Source organism: Lissotriton vulgaris, chromosome 4_1 (genome assembly GCF_964263255.1).
Source record: "Lissotriton vulgaris chromosome 4_1, aLisVul1.2, whole genome shotgun sequence".
NCBI classification, from domain to species: domain Eukaryota; kingdom Metazoa; phylum Chordata; class Amphibia; order Caudata; family Salamandridae; genus Lissotriton; species Lissotriton vulgaris.
In genome coordinates this window covers 1,459,133,974-1,459,152,256 of record NC_141691.1, presented here as the reverse complement: position 1 = coordinate 1,459,152,256, position 18,283 = coordinate 1,459,133,974, and the positions used below count along the sequence as shown (strand labels likewise).

Below are 18,283 nucleotides of genomic sequence, written 5' to 3'. Positions count from 1 at the left end.
TTTCGACCTCAATTGCAAAATAAACCTATAACTCCACATGTTTATTTATATATGTAACTACTGTCCACTTGTAACTTTCCTATTAAGGGGGAAACTCAGTCTTGTAAAATATGTTTGTCTATCACAAATACGTTCTTACAGTTGTGTGTTATATTTCCTTTTCCAGTTCATATGAGAGATCCCAACAATCAACTTCATGTGATAAAAAACCTGAAAATAGCTATTAACAACATTGTCACGCAGTCACCCCAGTCTGGATCCATTCGGAAACTTCTGAATGATGTGGTTTCTACTAGCCAGCCACCGGATGGATTAGTAGCTAATGTGATTACTGCAGGCGATTATGATCTCAATATCAGTGGTATGTATTTCCATTACACAGTCTGCATTGTACAATTGTTATAGTTATTTATTGTTTGGGTTTTAGCTTTTGTAAAACAATTAGACCACATTGCTCATGCTTTCAGGCTTGATTTAAAAGATTTGTATTGGAAAATACTTTATTATTTTTCTCAGAGTTTTCATCGCCCACCTTGCTGATCATGTTGCATTGATTGGAGCCTTTAAGTTTACACTTTGATTTCTGCCACCCTGGTTACGAATGGTCAAGTGTTGCATTTGACTATGTCTTGTCCCTTCATCTCGTAATAAAGGCATTTGAAAACTTTTAGCTTACGGCTCCAGATATGATTTTAACGTGGGGGTGTCTGTCCGAATTTTTTAACTTTTGACTAAAACTGTCTTTTAGGGCATAAAAAAATGACTCTAATTCCTTATAAGAGTATTTTTCAGTAAGAAAAAAGTAGATCATTTTCTTATTTTATTTTCTTCCAAATTTGTTTTATTAGTCGTTCGGGTTTGCAAGCGAGTAATATATTACGTATCAATTTTGATCATGTTTTGTATGTCGGGTAATTGTTACAATATAGTAGTACCATCAGCTAGTAATCATACACTAACATATACATGTTCTAACATAGAATGACAACTCACATACTTACCAACGATCCTCTGTCCAATCAATTGTCAACATTACATTTTAAAAGAAACTTTTGGTCCCACCCCTCTAACTCCCTCCCACATTAGGCCCCTCCCCAAAAACATTCCCTGAACTCTGCCGCTATGAACTAATCTGACCTGTTCCACAATGTTTCCTGCTAGGGCTAACGTCCCGACAAAGAAAAAAGGGAGGGGGGAAGGGGAAGGAGAATAGGCACACTGACTAAATCCGTGGTATAGTTAGGAATCCAGCACTTCGTGTAGAATTATGTGGTGTATCCAAACAATAGTCAGCTTCCCCCATCCGTCTCAGATTTAAACTGTTCTATCAAATGAGCCTAATAATTTGCTTATTTAAGCACACAGTGGTACGCATGTCATACAACGTATGGATTCTTTGTAAATGGGAGTTCGGAGTAAACGAAAATATGTATTTTCCATCATAAAGTGACTCTGAGGATCATTCTGGACAACTAGGGGAGCATCCTTTTGTGAAATGTCACTGATACGGACACATTACTAGGAGAGCGCAGGTGCAAGCTTGTTTAGAGGTTCCCGTGTCATTCACTCAAGCATGCTTTCCCACTGTTAAGGCTTATGTGGTTACAGGCGAAAAAACTACTTGTATGGTATTCTTCCGTGTCCTGATTTTGCTTCCAAGTATTGCTACCGAATCTCAGATCCGTACTGATGCAGCTTAATTTGAAATATTTTTCCCAATTATTTTCATTTCTATTAAATGAGCAGTAGACTCTCTCGATAAATCATTTTCTGAACCGGTTTGTATTTTGCGTGATAGCAGTACATTTAGAAACCTAAACACAATCCACAACATGTATTTAGTGTTCAAAATTAAAACTTTGTTTGGGGAACACTGGTAGAGGCTTTGCAAGTGACAAGGTGTTTACGCACTTGAGATGCAACCCATCATTGTTATTATTCTCTGCTGTGTCATTATGAGAGAAGACCAAGTATATGCAAATTACTCCACTTCACTCCAGCAGGAGCAAGGTGATGTGACACAACAGACCATGTACCTTACAAACAGGCAGCGCCAAACATTTTCTGTCCCTTTGAGTTTAAGTTGGTGTCAGACATTGAAAAACTGTAGCCCAATCGTGCCACTTGAGTAACTGTCTATTTTTAGGTTTTGACTAGCAAATGCATGCGTACGAAGTACGCATGCGCTAGGAAAAATCTTATGATCTGTGTGTGGAGTCGGGTAACAGCCCCCTCCTCCCATTGGCTAGCTCCATAAATGGAGGCTAGCCATTGGGAGAAGGCTCTGTCCGTCAATCTCGGACCAGATTCGGGGGCGTTCCCGAGAATTTTTGGCTTTTGGCTACGTCAGCCGAAAGCCTGTTCTCGGGAACGCCCCCGAATCTGGTCCGGCATTGAAGGCACCCGGAAGAAGTCCAGGTGAGTGCTTGCTTTTTTTTTTTGCTTTTTACCGCTGCCTCGGCTCCCGTTCCCGCCCCCCTACCGCTGCCTCGCTCTCTGTGTCTCCTCGGCTCCCGTTCCCGCCCCCCTAACGCTGCCTCGGCTCCCGTTCCCGCCCCCCTACCGCTGCCTCGCTCTCTGTGACTCCCCGGCCCCGTTCCCGCCCCCTACCGCTGGTTTGTGACAAATCTCTTTCAGCGCTCCCATATGCCGCACGCCACGGCTCTCCCGGGCCAAATGTTTCATGTTAAAGTTCTCTCTCCCAGTCTGATAATAAAAATGCACGCCTGCACACTAGAGCGCTCCTAGTCTGAAACTGTACCACAGTTTATCCCGAAACAGTTTTGCACGTGAGAATTCTCCCCACCCAGGCGCTCCCCTTGGAGGTCTCCCCATCCGATCCCTGCAGACCAGCGCTCGCCCAGCCCTGATGCGCCGCTTAAGAGTTCCAGTCCCGGCCCAGCTGTTGCGCGTGGGAGTTCTCCCAGCCCGGATATTGCACGGCAGAACTCTCCCACTTCCATGTGTTTCAAGTCGGAGATATCGGCCCTGCCCGGATGCTGCCCGGATGCTGCCCGTTAAAGCTCTCCCAGATCGGTGTATTGCACGTGAGAGCGAACCCGCCCGCCCAGCATACGCCTTGCTTCTCCCCCACGACGGTATGTTGCCTGGTAGAAACTCTCACAGCTCCGAGCGCTACGTGTCAGAAATGCAGAAACATATAGTGCTTGCAGTCGGACGTGCATAAACATAGAGCGCTCTTAAAGCACGCAACAGAAGCCCGGGGCTAGCTTCTGCGCAGGAATATATGGAGCCCCTGCTCCAGCCGAGCTCGCAGACCGAGACCCCGACACGTAAAGCTCATTAGCATTCAGATGTAGCAAATACAAAGCCCCTGGTCCCATGAATAAAACAGAGCTCTCCGCCCGAGACGGACCAGCCCCACCCCGCCCCCTCCCAGTTGTAAATCAAAAGGAGCTGCTGGGCACTGGAATGAAGCTCGCGAGACGGTTTCTATCCCCGGCCGTGGTGGGAGCGCTCTAAGCGGACTCCATCGGCCTCAGATGCTCCTCAATAGAGCGCTCCTAGAAGCGGCACATCCTGTATCCGAGGTGTCTCAGCTCCAGGCAGCACAATAGAGCTCTCTTATGAGATATTTCGAGATAAACCGCTCTAGGCAACAGAAAAGAACACCCCAGCCCACTTGAGCCCAAGATGTCCCCGCAGGCTGCTCTTCCTGACACCTCTCCCGTGCAGCACGCGTCCAGCTCAAGAGACCCTCACTGCGGGGGACCTCCCCCTCCCCGAGATGCCCACAGTGGGCGAGCTCCCTCCCCCGAGAAGATGCCCACCGCGGGGTCCTCTTTCCTCTCTAAATTGTCACAGTGGGGGCCCTCTCCCTCCATTGAGATGGCCACTGCGGGGGAGCCCTTCCCCCTAAAATGCCCGCACTGGGGGAGCTCTTCCTTCCACAGATGCCCGCACTGGGGGCCCTCTCCCTCCCCTGAGATGCCCACTGCGGGGAAGCCCTTCCTCCTAGGATGCCCGCACTGGGGGAGCTCTTCCTCCCTGAGGTGCCCTAAGTGTGTGTGTGTGTGGTGGGAGCAGGGGTGAGGGCTCTTCCAGTCAGATATGGCCCTACAGGAGTGTTCTGGGCGCTGAAAACATCTCTTCCCCCGTAGAGTGCGCCTACAACCACAAGTACCAGCTCTGGAGCCCTCTTCCAGCCCCAGATGTTCCCTGCGGAGCGCTCTCTTTAAAAGTAAGCCCCCTCCCTATGCTGGACGCATCTCACCCAGGTGCCCCCACCGGGGCAGTATTCCAGCCTGAGCTACTCTAAAGAGCGCCTTTCCAATGTAGGGGCTTCTCGGGTCCGAAGTCCTGCCAGTGTTGCGCTATCCTAGCCTGCGATGGTCCGGTGGGGCTCCCTTTTCAATTCCCCACAGTGGAACCCTCCTCCGGTCCGTGTAAACCCGCGATAACCCCAGTGGAGCGCTCTTCCAGTCCGAGTTCTCTGTGTGGGGCGCCTTTCAGTTCTCCTACCCCAAGAAGAGCCTGCTTCTAGTCCGGATGCCCACACCCGAGATACTGCTGCGGGAGCGCTCTATGTCCCGTTGGCTTGAGCAGGCTTCTTCCCAGGAGCGCTCTATGCCCCCGCTGAGCAGGCTTCTTCCCAGGAGTGCTCTATGCCCCAGTTGAGCAGGCTTCTTCCAGGAGCGCTCTATGCCCCCGTTGAACAGGCCTCTCCCAGGAGCGCTCTATGCCCCCGTTGAGCAGGCTTCTCCTCAGGAGCGCTCTATGCCCCCGTTGAACAGGCCTCTTCCCAGGAGTGCTCTATGCCCCAGTCGAGCAGGCTTCTTCCCAGGAGCGCTCCATGCCCCTGTTGAGCAGTTCTTTCTCCGCATAGATGCCAACATTTTAGGACAGGGATGTGGGAGATTTAAAATAAAAAATCGGGAGAATGAAAATTACCCATTGACTTCTATTGTAGAGGATGCAATTTCAGGCGGGAGACAGCTAAAATAAAGCAATTTGTGGCTTGAAAAATCGGTAGTCTCCCGCCTGAATCGGGTCTATTGGCATGTATGTCTCCGTGTGACTGTCTGTCGCTCCTCAAGGGTCCGCTACCTCCTATTTCTGCCTCGAGCTGCAGGTGCCTCTGCTGTTTCAAAGTAAGGGGCTGCTTCCCCCCCAAGCCCCCGCTGCCTCCGGTTGGCTCCGGCAGAAGCACCTGTGGTGCTGCCCCCGTCTCTGCCCTCAGCTGCCCCCGGCGCTGCTCTCTCACAGCTCGGCCAGCGCCGCGTCTGGGCTCCGGCTCGGGGTGCTCTGCCTTCCCTGTGCTCAGGCGGAGGGCGGTTTAAGGAAAGCAAAACAAGTGATGGGTCGACTTCATGAAATAATGTCAGCCACCAGTAATCGTGTGCCCCTGTTGCCTGCGTGTGCCTCCGTGTGCCCCTGTTGCCTGCTTGTACCTCCGTGTGCCCCTGTTGCCTGCTTGTGCCTCTGTGTGCCCCTGTTGCCTGCTTGTGCCTCCGTGTGCCCCTGTTGCCTGCTTGTGCCTCCGTGTGCCCCTGTTGCCTGCTTGTGCCTTCGTGTGCCCCTGTTGCCTGCTTGTGCCTCCGTGTGCCCCTGTTGCCTGCTTGTGCCTCCGTGTGCCCCTGTTGCCTGCTTGTGCCCCCGTTGCCTGCTTGTGCCTCCGTGTGCCCCCGTTGCCTGCTTGTGCCTCCGTGTGCCCCTGTTGCCTGCTTGTGCCCCTGTTGCCTGCTTGTGCCTCCGTGTGCCCCTGTTGCCTGCTTGTGCTGTGTGGGTGTGTGTGGAGGGCTCTGTGTGGCTGTGTGTGTGGGAAGCTTTGTGTGGCTGTGTGTGTGGGAAGCTTTGTGTGGCTGTGTGTGTAGGAAGCTTTGTGTGGCTGTGTGTGGGGGGGGGGGCTTTGTGTGGCTGTGTGTGTGGGGGGCTCTGTGTGGCTGTGTGTGTGGGGGGCTCTGTGTGTGTGGGGGGGGGGCTCTGTTTGTTTGTGTGTGTCATTTGCGAGAGATAAAGCTAGTGGCATTGTAAATGACAATGCCATTTATTTATGTAAAAAAAAACATAAATAAAAATAATGTCAAGAGCAATGCCAATAGCTCTAACTTTAACAAAGGCAAAACCATTGCATTGTAAATGCTTGTTTTATATTTATTTTAGTGGGCTCTTCAAAATTAGGTCCTTTCTCCTGTCATGTGCTTTGATTATACATGGATTAATGTTTCCTCTAGGTGTTCGCTCGCTATGAAGACTTTTTTTTAGTGAGGAGTCTTTTTGTCTGGCTTCTCCATTTTCTTCTAACTTACTAAAGCTGCAACTTCAAGGAGATGTGAAGATTGTTTTATTCCTGTAGGTAAATCCACAATGTGAATTCATGGTGTGCCTGGAGCTTAACTGTACATTTGATAGACTTAATTCCCCAGTGTTCATATCAATGGCTTGTGTAGTTAGTTGAACGAATTAGCAGTGTTGGATACTAGTGATTACTTGACTATAAACAGACATCAAATTACTGATTCTTTTGTTGCTGGATTTTACAATCCATATTTTTCTGTAAAGTAAATAATATTGCATTTTTTGCCATAGTTGATTTCTAATCAATGAGAGAATAAACATCTATGTAGGCTTTCTAGAAACTTTTCCCTGTTTCTGATATCACAGTCATGGTGACAACAAATTTGCTTTCGGTGAAATGCTAATTGAAAGACTGATGCGCATTTTAGCTGTTTGTGGTCTGCCCAAACTGGCATGACGTATTACACAGCAGGATTGTGCCTGCTGGTTTCATTGTAGGCAAAGTCTTATTATTCAGTATCTTGCCCCTGCTCTTTATTCATGCCAAGATCTTGATCACACCCGGAAGGTTTTTTTTTTTTGCACCCATAGTCCAGTATCATGCCCATAGTTTCCTGCAGAGCAGAAAAAACGGACTGCTGTTCCATAGCCTCTCCTCTCAGACAATACTATAAGGAAGAACACTTTATAAAGTTAGAAATATGCCTCCAGATAACTTGGCAGTATTTGTAAAAAGGGCTCCCCACTCCCCCTAACTTAGTGCACACTTGCCCTTACCAAGCTTTATGTAAGTCTTTTAATGAACTAACCTAGTATAAGGCAAGTGTTTCAAAATAAAAGCATTGATCAGACTTCAATTGGCAATGACTTTCATTAAAAATGGATGTGTGTTACAAGTATGCCATAATGAAAAGTGTAACACCAGACTTCCATAACTCTGCCAGGCTGAAAACAGTCTTTCTCAGAGTAGCCCTTGAATGCCCATCTGCTGCTTGCAGAGAAGATGTCCTTTGGAACCCCACGACTTAAACGATGATCCTCTCTTCTCCTTAGTTCTATAGTATCCTTTTGAGTCTCTCTCACAATGTGAAAAAAACAAAACCTCGCTGTTCCTTATGACATGCTTGAGAATATGGAGGGAAATACACACCTGTTGGATATTGATGGCCTAATAACCATGCCTTATAATGCATTGTGTGTAGAAGCGACATTCATCTTGTGTGCTCAAAGGAATGATTATGCACTAAGAAACCTTTGTTACAAAGAAACATTTCATATGTAGCATAAGTGTGTTAATAGGTTCAACTTCACGTCAGGTTATAGAATAGCTATACCATAATGTCCCCTGGGAGTAAGAAATGTTTCAACAGATGGATCCTTTCCATCGTCACATGACTGTATACTACCCAGGATCCAGATTCGCCACGGATGTTGGCTGTTTTTGACCTTTTCCTTTTCCTTAACCAAGAATAAATTGCTAAGAGTTTTAGGATGTTCAGTGGGTTTCATTACTGCTCTCTCCTTGCAAGGTTCTCAGCTTCCTTGTCTATGATCTTCCTTCCTGCAAGGGAAAAGTGGAGTAGCTGGGGGTGAGTCCTCTACAGTGGAGAATCAAATACCCTATCCAGCGACCTTTTTTGGTAGTTATACTTTTTTATGTCTTTACTTACATTTTATGGCAATATAAACAAACAACTAAGACATTTGTCAAGGATACTATTACTCCTAAACATCTGTACTAGTTAGTGACATTGTTACATAGGCTACAGCCTTCCCATGAGTGTATTATCATGCATAGTTGTGCACAATTAGATCTGCTGGCATTCCTGCTCAAAATGCGTTGTTCCAGGTCACCAGGAATTCATTGTGATATATCTTTTGGAAATTGGAGAGGGTGGATGCATAACACACAAACAGAACCCCTCATGGCTTAGTGTTTGTTTGAGAGGGCCATTCACATTTTGTGCGCTAGGTACCAGTGAAGTGTGGTTGGGAGATTGTGTAGGTTCAGTTTCATGATCGCTCTTGTCTGTCGTCAAGAACACCCCTGTCAACATTTGTCCCTACTCTGCCAGGTCTCTCTCTGTATTCTCATCCACTGTCACTGCCCTGAGGCGACTCTCTACAGCCACAACCCACTCACCTATATCATCTCTCCATTTATCCAGCATAGGGGGTGTAGAGAGGTTCAAATATATGGCACCGCTATTTGCCAGAACCAGGCCCAGCATTGCAAACTTATACCGTATCCCTTTTTTCAGCGTTGGAAGGACACCCAATAAGTACTGCTTTATGGCGACTTCTATTCGCACTGCTATTGCGGTGTGAAGAGTCTGTGCAACCTTATTCCAGTACTTCTGCAGTCCTATGCAATTCCAGGTTATGTGTAGGAATGTGGCCAGGTCCATGCCGCAATGTGGACAGGATGGGATTAGCCTTGGAGTGAACCGCGCCTGACCCTGTGAGGGCAGATATATATGGTGCAAGTAATAGAATTGGGTGAGCCTGAACCTAGTATTACTTGTTGCTTTAGCCACCTGCGCTTGTGCTCTTTTCCATTCCCCGTCCATCAATGGGAGCGGTATGACCTCCTCCCATTTCCCTCTGACTGCTGATAAGGCACCCCTACGGTCCTCCTTCAGTGCCTTTTAGAGGGAGAGATAAGTCCCCTGTTGGACCCTGGGTCCAGCAGTGTTATCAACGTGCGCGACTCCCGTCGCTCCTCTGGAAATATGGTCCATATCTCACGGACCGTACTCGAAATCTTTGCATATTGTAAGAAGCGACCTACTGGTATATGGAACCATTCTTGGGCCTCATCGAATGTCAGGTACAGGTCTCCTGACGTTACACATCCCCCTCGTACCATTTTGTGATGTCCATGGTTGTCTGAATATTTTGGAATCCCTGTAGCCACTGAAGTGGGAGCGCATTGGCATGAGGAGCTCTCTGGAGAACCAATGTGACTACCTGTTTCCAGGCTTCTGCCACTTGCCGTACTATATGTGGCCAGTCCATGGGTACCCTCAAACCCATCATGAGGAACCTCGACAGCCCTGACTCACCATTCCACTCCCCCAGTAGTTCTGTCCCCTACGTTTGTTCTTCCATGCACTACTGTGCTGCGTACTACAGCAATCCCGCTATGTAATATAGTCTCAAATCTGGGAGACCTAGACCCCGACATCCATATCCAATTTAAGCATCTCGAGTTTAACTCTACTCTGTCCCCTGGCCAACAACATTGAGACTAGGAGGCAGTTCACATGTCGAATGTGGACCTCAGGATTTTACAAAAGGAATTCTGCGGGCAGCATTACCATTTTTGCTATGGCCACTCTCACTATAACAGACCGGGGAAGCTTATTCTAAAATGTAGTCGCTTTTAATCCTATGAGAACTTTGCCCATGTTCAACTCTTATTGAGCTTCTAAATGGTGGGCTACCTGAATGCCAAAGTATCTGAAATGGTCACTTTCCTAATCTAATCCGACTGTAGGAAGATCCTGCGGTGCTCCTCGCCCAAGGGCCGCTTGTGGGAATAGTATTGAGTTCTGACTGTTGATATGCTGTACCAAAAGAGGCAAGTGTCTCCAGGAGCACTGGGATTGCCTCTTCTGGCTGTCTAATGTATAGTAGTGCGTCGTCCGCACACAATGAGATCACATGTGAGAGGCCATCTAATGTTCTATCCCATGGTGCCATATCCCTCCTCGGTCTTACTGCTAGTGGTTCCATCACAAACGTGAAAAGTCATGGGGATAGTGAGCACCCCTGCCGTGGGCCCCATATAATCTTCATACCCTCAGATACCCGATTCCCATTCTGCACTCAGGCTCTCGGTTGGTGATAGAGCAGTCTGACCCAGGTGACATCTTCACAGCCGAATCCCATTCTCCTCAGTACCTCCCACAAATATTCCCACCGTAAAGTTTTTGAAAGCTTTTTTGATATCTAGGGCAATAACCGCAGCCTAGAATTCACTATCGGCCACTGAATGTAGGACATGAGACAGCCGCCATATAATTTTTGTGTGTTCCCCTCCCAGGTATGAACCTGCACTGGTCTTTATGTACCAGGGAGGTCACAACTCTACTCAATCTCATGGCCAAGACCGTAGCAAGTAATTTAGTATCTACTCCTAGCATGGACAAATATATGCCCAGGTCTTCTGCATTTCTGCCAAGCTTAGGGAGCATAGCTATCTGCGCCTCCCTTAAGTATTGTGCCAGGCATCATGCCCCTTTTGCCTCCTGCAGGGTATCCAGTAGGCGTTGGAGCAAGACATCAGCATATGTCTGGTAGAATTCTACTGGAATTCCGCCCGGGCCCGGTGATTTAGAGCGAGCCATACTTCGTAGTGCTTCCTGTAATTCCTTTAGTTGGAGTGCTACCTCCAATTCCTCCCTCTGCTCCTCTGTGAGGTTTGGGAGGGGGATATCCAGAAGATACTCCCCCGTCCCCTCCCCCTCTACAGACGACTCCACCTCCGGACCCTCACGGTATATTTCACCTAGGTGGTTGAACAGTACTGTGTTGACACCAGCCTGCGTGGTGGCTATTGTTCCATCAGGACGTCATCATGTTTTTTTAAACCTTTAAATCTTTTTTATTGGTACTTAGACAATGATCAATACATACAAAGAGCAATTATATTGTCATCATTTCTTGTTTGTTCCCAGTCATATGCATTATAGGATTTGCTACAATCTTAACTAATTTCAAACATGTACTTCACAGTATCCATTCTATAAGCCTCGATATGTCTGCCTGCCCCCAAATGTTCACTCCTTTCTTAGGGCACTCTCTACTCTTGTATATCGTAACTTCCGCCTGCCAGCAGGACGTTGCAATGTTAGTATAAGCGGGGGTGGGCATTCCTACTTCAACAACCGAGCTAATAACCTTCCAGATCCGTCACCATCCCTGTGGAGCAGTTGACGATACTCACGACTGACCAGGCAATCCAATGTATCCCAGTTCTCCCCAAGTTGGCATTGCACCTGGAGGAGTGAATCATGGCCTGGTTCTGACTCCTGTCTCTTAGTTCCTCTCTAAATATCAAATCGCGTAGCATTGAGGCTGCAAACGCCACAGAGGGACCCTCCATCTATTTACTCACCCATCCAGCCTTTTACCCTTTTACCCATCCATCCATCCATCCATCCATCCACCCATCCATTCACTTACTCATCCATCCACCCAGTCACTTATCCCTCCACCCATTCACCCTTTCAGTCATTCATCCTCCCTTTCTCTCTCCATCCCCCTTTCACTTATCCACCCATCCATCAAGCCATTCATGAATCCATCCATTGGTCCTATTACTCATCCATCCCTTCACTCATCTATTCATCCTTTTGTCCATCCACCCCTCTTTCACTCACTCATCAATCCTTACATCCACCCATTCACTCATCCATTCACCCCTTCACTTATCAATTCACCAATCCATCCATCCTTTCACTCATCCATCCATTCACTCGCCGATCATCTACCCTTTCACTCACCCATCATCTACCCTTTCACTCACCCATCATCTACCCTTTCACTCACCCATCATCTACCCTTTCACTCACCCATCATCTACCCTTTCACTCACCCATCATCTACCCTTTCACTCACCCATCATCTACCCTTTCACTCACCCATCATCTACCCTTTCACTCACCCATCATCTACCCTTTCACTCACCCATCATCCATCCTTTCACTCACCCATCCATCCTTTCACTCACCCATCCATCCTTTTACCCATCCATCTACCCTTCAATCAATCAATCAATCAATCAATCATAGCATTTATATAGCGCACTACTCACCCGGAGGGTCTCAAGGCGCTTGGGGAGGGGGGGGTCCGCTACTGCTCGAACAGCCAGGTCTTGAGCTGCTTCCTGAAGGCGAGGTGGTCTTGGGTCAGGCGGAGGTGGGTCGGGAGGGAGTTCCAAGTCTTGGCGGCCAGGTGGGAGAAGGATCTTCCTCCTGTTGTGGCTCTTCGGATGCGGGGGACGGCGGCGAGGGCGTGGCTGGTCGATCGAAGGTGGCGTGTGGGAGCGTAGAAGTTGAGGCGGCTGTTGAGGTAACTCGGGCCTTGGTTGTGTAGGGCTTTGTGTGCGTGGGTGAGGAGGCGGAAGGTGATTCTCTTGTTGACCGGGAGCCAGTGCAGGTCTCTCAGGTGTCTGGAGATGTGGCTTCGTCTGGGGATGTCGAGGATGAGTCTTGCTGAGGCGTTCTGGATTCGCTGGAGTCTCTTCTGGAGCTTGGCGGTGGTTCCGGCGTAGAGGGCGTTGCCGTAGTCCAGACGGCTGGTGACAAGGGCCTGGGTGACCGTCTTCCTGGTCTCGGTGGGGATCCACCGGAAGATCTTACGTAGCATGCGCAGGATGTTGAAACAAGACGAGGAGACGGCGTTGACTTGTCTGGTAATGGAGAGGGAGGAGTCCAGGATGAAGCCCAGGTTGCGTGCGTGGTCTGTTCCACTCATACATCCATCTATTTACCTTTTCTCTCATCCATACTTTCACTCATCCATCCTTTTTTCATTATCTATCCATTCATCCTTTCATCCTTTCAGTAATCCATCCAGCCATTCACACATTCCTTCACTTATTTACTCACCCACCTTTTCACATTATGAGCTGAGCCTTTGCCTGCAGAGTTGCAGACAGAAGAGGCCAATCAAGAACGTCACCTTGCTATAGTTCCTAAAGCAAGGGGTGGGGTGCGGTGGGGGAGAGTTCACTATGCCCCTGCACATAGGCAGTCTGAAAACGTAGAAGTCATGAGTCATGCATGATGCAGGATGTGAGGTGACTGTGACATGGTGTTGTTTCCAGGGCTTCAAGTGGTGTAAAAAAAACTGGGGAGTCGCTTCAAAGGGGGCGTTTGATGTAATTAAGAGCTTGGTTTAAAACACGTAGGCTAAAAATCAGCGCTTAGCATAGAGTTCCGCCCGACTGGTATTATGTAATTTCTGTCATTCCATCCAGATATATAATACAGCAAGTATCATTACTCCAACAACAAGCTAGGACCATTGGCTTTGTTAATGGTTGTTAGTTCCTTAAAATAAAAAAAGCAGCTACCATGGCGTTGTTGAATATAATATTGAAAATACTTCAGTTCTAAAATGACGAGACAGTGAAAGAATGATAACCCGTTCTTTTTAACTTGTTTTACAGGCTTCTTTAAATGAACGGTTCTCTAACATTGCAGCATTGGCGTTTTACCTTTTTTCTCCAGTATTGGGGTGTCTTGCATAGATTCACATGCCTGAATCATTCCCCGCCGTTGGAGTGGGAGTCCCACGGTACATAAAAAAAGCAATAATATGCAATAATATCCTTAGAAAATCCTGGTAATAACCAACCAAGAAGTAAAGTAGCCCAAGCTACCATAGAAAAAACTTCCACACTCATGACTATCCTAGTCATTTGTATAGCCCAAACTGCAGCCAATCAGGCGACAGCACCCACCAGAAAGTCCTCCTCGGAGGCTCTCCGATTTTCTACAGCACGTCGTGTGAAGGGAGTCTCCCTGAGCTCTGCTCAGTACTTCTCTATTTCCTTCAAGTATCTGGATTTGAAGATGTCTTCATCTAAGAAGTCTTTATTCAGGCCTTGTGACTCTTGTGGTAAGCTCAGACTTTTCAAAGAAGATCCCCACAAGAGGTGCATTTACTGCCTGTACCCTGACCATCAGGGGAAGGACTTCAAGATTTGTAGGACCTTCTCTCAGAAAACCCTCAAGGACAGGGGTGGCCGCTTGCTTTTGTGGCTGCAAAAGCTCAAAGATCAAGAAAATTCTGTTTCTGAAGTGGGCAATATTGCCTCTGGGTCTACTGCAGCTTCCAGGAAGAAAGCTGCTGATGAGGTGTTATCTTCTCCTAGGGCCAAGATTGTAAGGAAGCAACAATCTTCTAAGGGGTCTGAGGGGCCTTCCACTTCTAAGGCTATTCCCCCTACCAAGACAAAACTGATGTCATCCCCGAGAAGAGCAACAAAATTTTACCTCAAAAATCTACTTCTGAGCAGGCTTTTCCTCAGAAAACGACCCTATCGTCGACGACGTCATCGTTGACTCCTTCATCGACTAAGATTCCCGTCGACGCAACATCTACGTCGACGGTAACTTTTACTTCTCCAAACCCTGAGATGTTAATGTCGACGGCGTCTTCACCGTCGACGATTGTTTACGTTGCTGTCAGACCTATCCCGACGATTCTCTCGTCGACGGCCATCGTCAGCGCCCCGTCAACGGCCAGGCTGAGGAAGATTTCATCGACGACGGCTTTGTCGACATCACCGTCAACGGTTGCGCCATCGCCGTCGACGAGGACACCGCCGTCGACTAGGACACCGCCGTCGACGAAGACACCGTCGTCGACGAAGACAACTCAGTCGTCGATGATGTCCTCTTCATTGTCTGGATCTAAACCCATGTCGACTAGCCCGTTGATGGGGCCTCCGTCGACGCCGCAACTGTCTAAATGTACCACCATGCAGGTTTGGTCACCGTCTACGGCTTTTATATCAACACCAAAGTCATCCTTGCTTCAGAGGCGCAGTTCTAACCTAGAACCTTTATCTCCTCTACGACTGTCACCTCAATCTGTACCTCTACAGATCCCTGACAAGTTACTGGACTCTGAAGATAGTGAGGAGGATTCTGACATGGATGAAAGGTTTGGGACGGCTACAAGTCCTTCAGAATTAAACATCAAATACCAGGAGGACGAACAGGACGACCAACATTTACGTGAGCATGTGGCATCGCCTGTTACTAAAGTTCCATCAGCTCAGATGCCAGTAACATGCTAACAAAACTACAGCACATGCTGAATGACTATTATAGACGTTTTCCACCGTCTGAGTCGGCTGACTCTGTGTCTCCTACACCTGTGGTGCAAACGCCTTTATCTGATTTCAGACCTCCAAGGTCGCTTCCACCTGTAGCATCCCATCAGCTGGAACAACAACATTCTTCTGACGAAGAAGGGGAAGTTGATGATGAATCCATGATGTCGGAGTGGGACGATTGTCAAGTCCAAATACCTTCTCCTTCACCTCCGGTAACCGCTGATTCACCTCCTGTGGAAATAGGAGGGTTCCATCTTCTAATGGAAAGAGCTACAGAACGTTTCCATATTGACATGGACATTACACAGCAGGAATGCTTCCTCCTATGATTTCACAGACCAGCCAAGGAAGCAGGTTAAATCTATTCCTATTATTGATTTCATATGGAAAGAGGAAATTAAGGTCATGTCTACTCCTGCATCTATCCCTCCAGTACTGCAGAGGATAGATAAAAAATATAAGGCTCCTGAAAAGTCCCCAGCTTGCTTTATAGGACATCTGAAATTGGATTCAGTGATCATTCAGGCAGCACAGAAGCGATCTAGAAATCCATCCTCTCCAATCGCAGCCCCACCGGATAGAGACGGTAGGTGTCTAGACGCTATTGGGAGCGTGTGTCTACGATGGCAGCAACTACAGTCCGGGCTGCCAACTCATTAGCCATTCTGGGCAGAAATGACCGGCAGATGTGGACTGACATCTTGCCATATATCAACATGCTTGCAGAGCCCTCCAGATCAGAAGCTCTGAAAATATTGCAGGAAGGTGAAAAGATCTCGGCTGAAATAATTGATTCTGCAGTTGATGTGGCTTCAACTGGATTCAGGCAGTTAGCAGGAGCTGCTGTCTTGTGTAGACAAGGCTGGCTAAGAGCGACTTCGTTCTCTCAAGAAGTTCAAGCTAAGGCATTAGATATGCCTTTTGACGGAGAGTTTTTGTTTGGTCCGCAAGTAGAGGAAGCTTTGCAGACGATAAAGGACACAGAAACAGCCAGATCCCTTGGCGCCTTACAATTTCGGAAGCAGTCCTTTCGAGGTGTGAGAGGACGTGGATCGTCCTCTACTAGAGGAGGTTATAATCAGCAGTCCTCCTACAGACAAGGGAATCAACGTTACCAAACTCAACGTTACCAGTCCTACGGCCAGCGCAACACTAATTATTCCCAAAACAAAAGAAAGCCTGCCTACCGCGGAAAGGATAAGAGACAATGAGTATCATCGCCTGCCACCGCTACTGCCGCAGTCTCCTATAAAATTGGAGAAAAATCTAAAAATTCTACTCAAAATGGTACTCAATAACAACAGACAGGTGGGTCTTGGACATTGTGGCCAAGGGCCATGCCCTCGAATTTAAAAAGTTTCCTCCAAACGTCCCCCCAAGCTCATCTCAAAGAGCTATTTCCCCAGATCAGTTTGATGCTAAAAAAAAGGAGCAATCAAAAAGGTTCCTCAGATTCAGAAAGGAGCAGGATTCTACTCCAGATTCTTCCTAATAAAGAAAAAGTCTGGGGAGTGGCGTCCAATTCTGGATCTCCGGGCCCTAAACAAGTATTTGAAAAAGCTAACATTCCGGATGCTAACACTTCAGGAAATAATGCATCTTCTCTCGCCGGGAGAATTCAAGGCCACCTTGGACCTCCAAGATTCATATTTCCACATCCCCATTTTACCTCGTCACAGGAGGTTCCTGCGATTCAGAGTGTCTGGCAGGGACTTTCAGTTCAAGGTCCTCCCCTTCTGGCTGCGTTCAGTACCCAGGGTGTTTACAAAGGTCTTGGCTCCGGTAGCAGCATACCTCCGGCTGGATAGGAATACAGATTTTTCCCCACTTAGACTAATGCCTTTTCAAGGCGAGTTCTTATGCAGACACAGACATCCATATCCGTCGGTGTCTGTCTCTATTCCAGTCACTGGATCTCTCCATCAATTTCAGCAAGTCACAGCTGGTATCATCCCAAAGACAAGCTTTCTTGGGAGCAACCTTGGACACACAGCTGGTACAAGCCTTTGTGTCGGACGAAAGGCAAGAAAGAATACAGAACATGGCTCAAATCTTACTCTCCAGAGAGTCAGTTTCAGTCCGACAGTACAAGTCCTTTCTGGGGATGGTTTCTTCTTGCATTCCTTTGTGTTCCTTTACCCTGCCCTAATCCTGTCAAGGCCTACAATGATTTTAACAGCTGGTTGGAATCCTCGTTGGACCCCATTCTCCCTAAGAAAGAATTCTCCCATCGGGCCGGACATAATAAGAAATCATGGTATACACTTGAGCTTAGTAGACTTAAGCAATCCTGTAAGCATTTTGAACTCAAGTGGAGGAAGGACTTTTCCGCCGCCAGTAAGGCAGATTACAGAGCTGCACTTAGGCTGTATAAGAACAACATCAAAGCGGCGCAATCCAGTTACTACTAGGAAAAGATTGAGTTGGCCTCTAATTCCCCTAGGGAAATTTTAAACATTTTCAAAACCCTCATCACCCCTCCTAGCTCCCTCCCAGATCCAACGAATGCGCAAAAGCGCTGTGACGAGATTGCAAGTTTTTTTGCCACTAAGGTTGCCAATATTTATTCGCAATTCCCACAATCGGAACCTGAAGCACTTCCCTCCCCTCCCCTTTTATATACTAAGATGGATATTTTTACCCCTCTTTCTTTATCAGACACTGTGCGTCTTTTAGGAAATCCTAAATCGGGCACCCCGTCCGATGTTGCACCCCCTTCGATCCTTAATTCCACTTCAGAGATGGTCTCCAAAGTTATCCGGGATGTCATTAATTCTTCTCTTGTGGCCGGAGTGGTTCCTCCACTGTGGAAAGAAGCGAGAATCGAGGCTCTTTAAAAAAAACAAATTTAGATCCGGGGGAGTGGGCCAGCTACCGCACCATCTCTCTTCTGCCAGGCATTAGCAAACTGGCTGAGAAGCATGTTAACTCTCTACTGGCCGCTTATGTTGAGGATCATAACGCTCTACATCCCACTCTGGCGGGATTTTGCAGTAAGCAGGGCACAGAGATCGCCCTCATTGCTGTGATGGAAGAGACGAGGAAAATTGTGGATGCCGGAGGCTGCGCTGCTATTGTGTTATTAGATCCCAGCGCAGCCGTCGACACGGTAAATCACTGCATTCCAATCCAAAGATTGCAGGATGTAGGAGTGACAGGGACTGCTCT

At 47.8% G+C, this 18,283-nt stretch overlaps 1 protein-coding gene across 3 annotated transcripts in view; it reads left to right on the top strand.

Moving 5' to 3' along the window:
- TRAPPC8 (trafficking protein particle complex subunit 8) overlaps nucleotides 1-18,283 on the top strand; it is a 1,294,567-nt gene that overhangs the window by 101,498 nt on the left and 1,174,786 nt on the right. For all 3 annotated transcript variants that reach the window (XM_086965686.1, XM_086965689.1, XM_086965688.1), the window contains exon 2: nucleotides 167-361. In XM_086965686.1, the coding sequence (XP_086821812.1) occupies nucleotides 167-361 (195 nt within the window). The remainder of the gene's footprint in view (nucleotides 1-166; nucleotides 362-18,283) is intronic.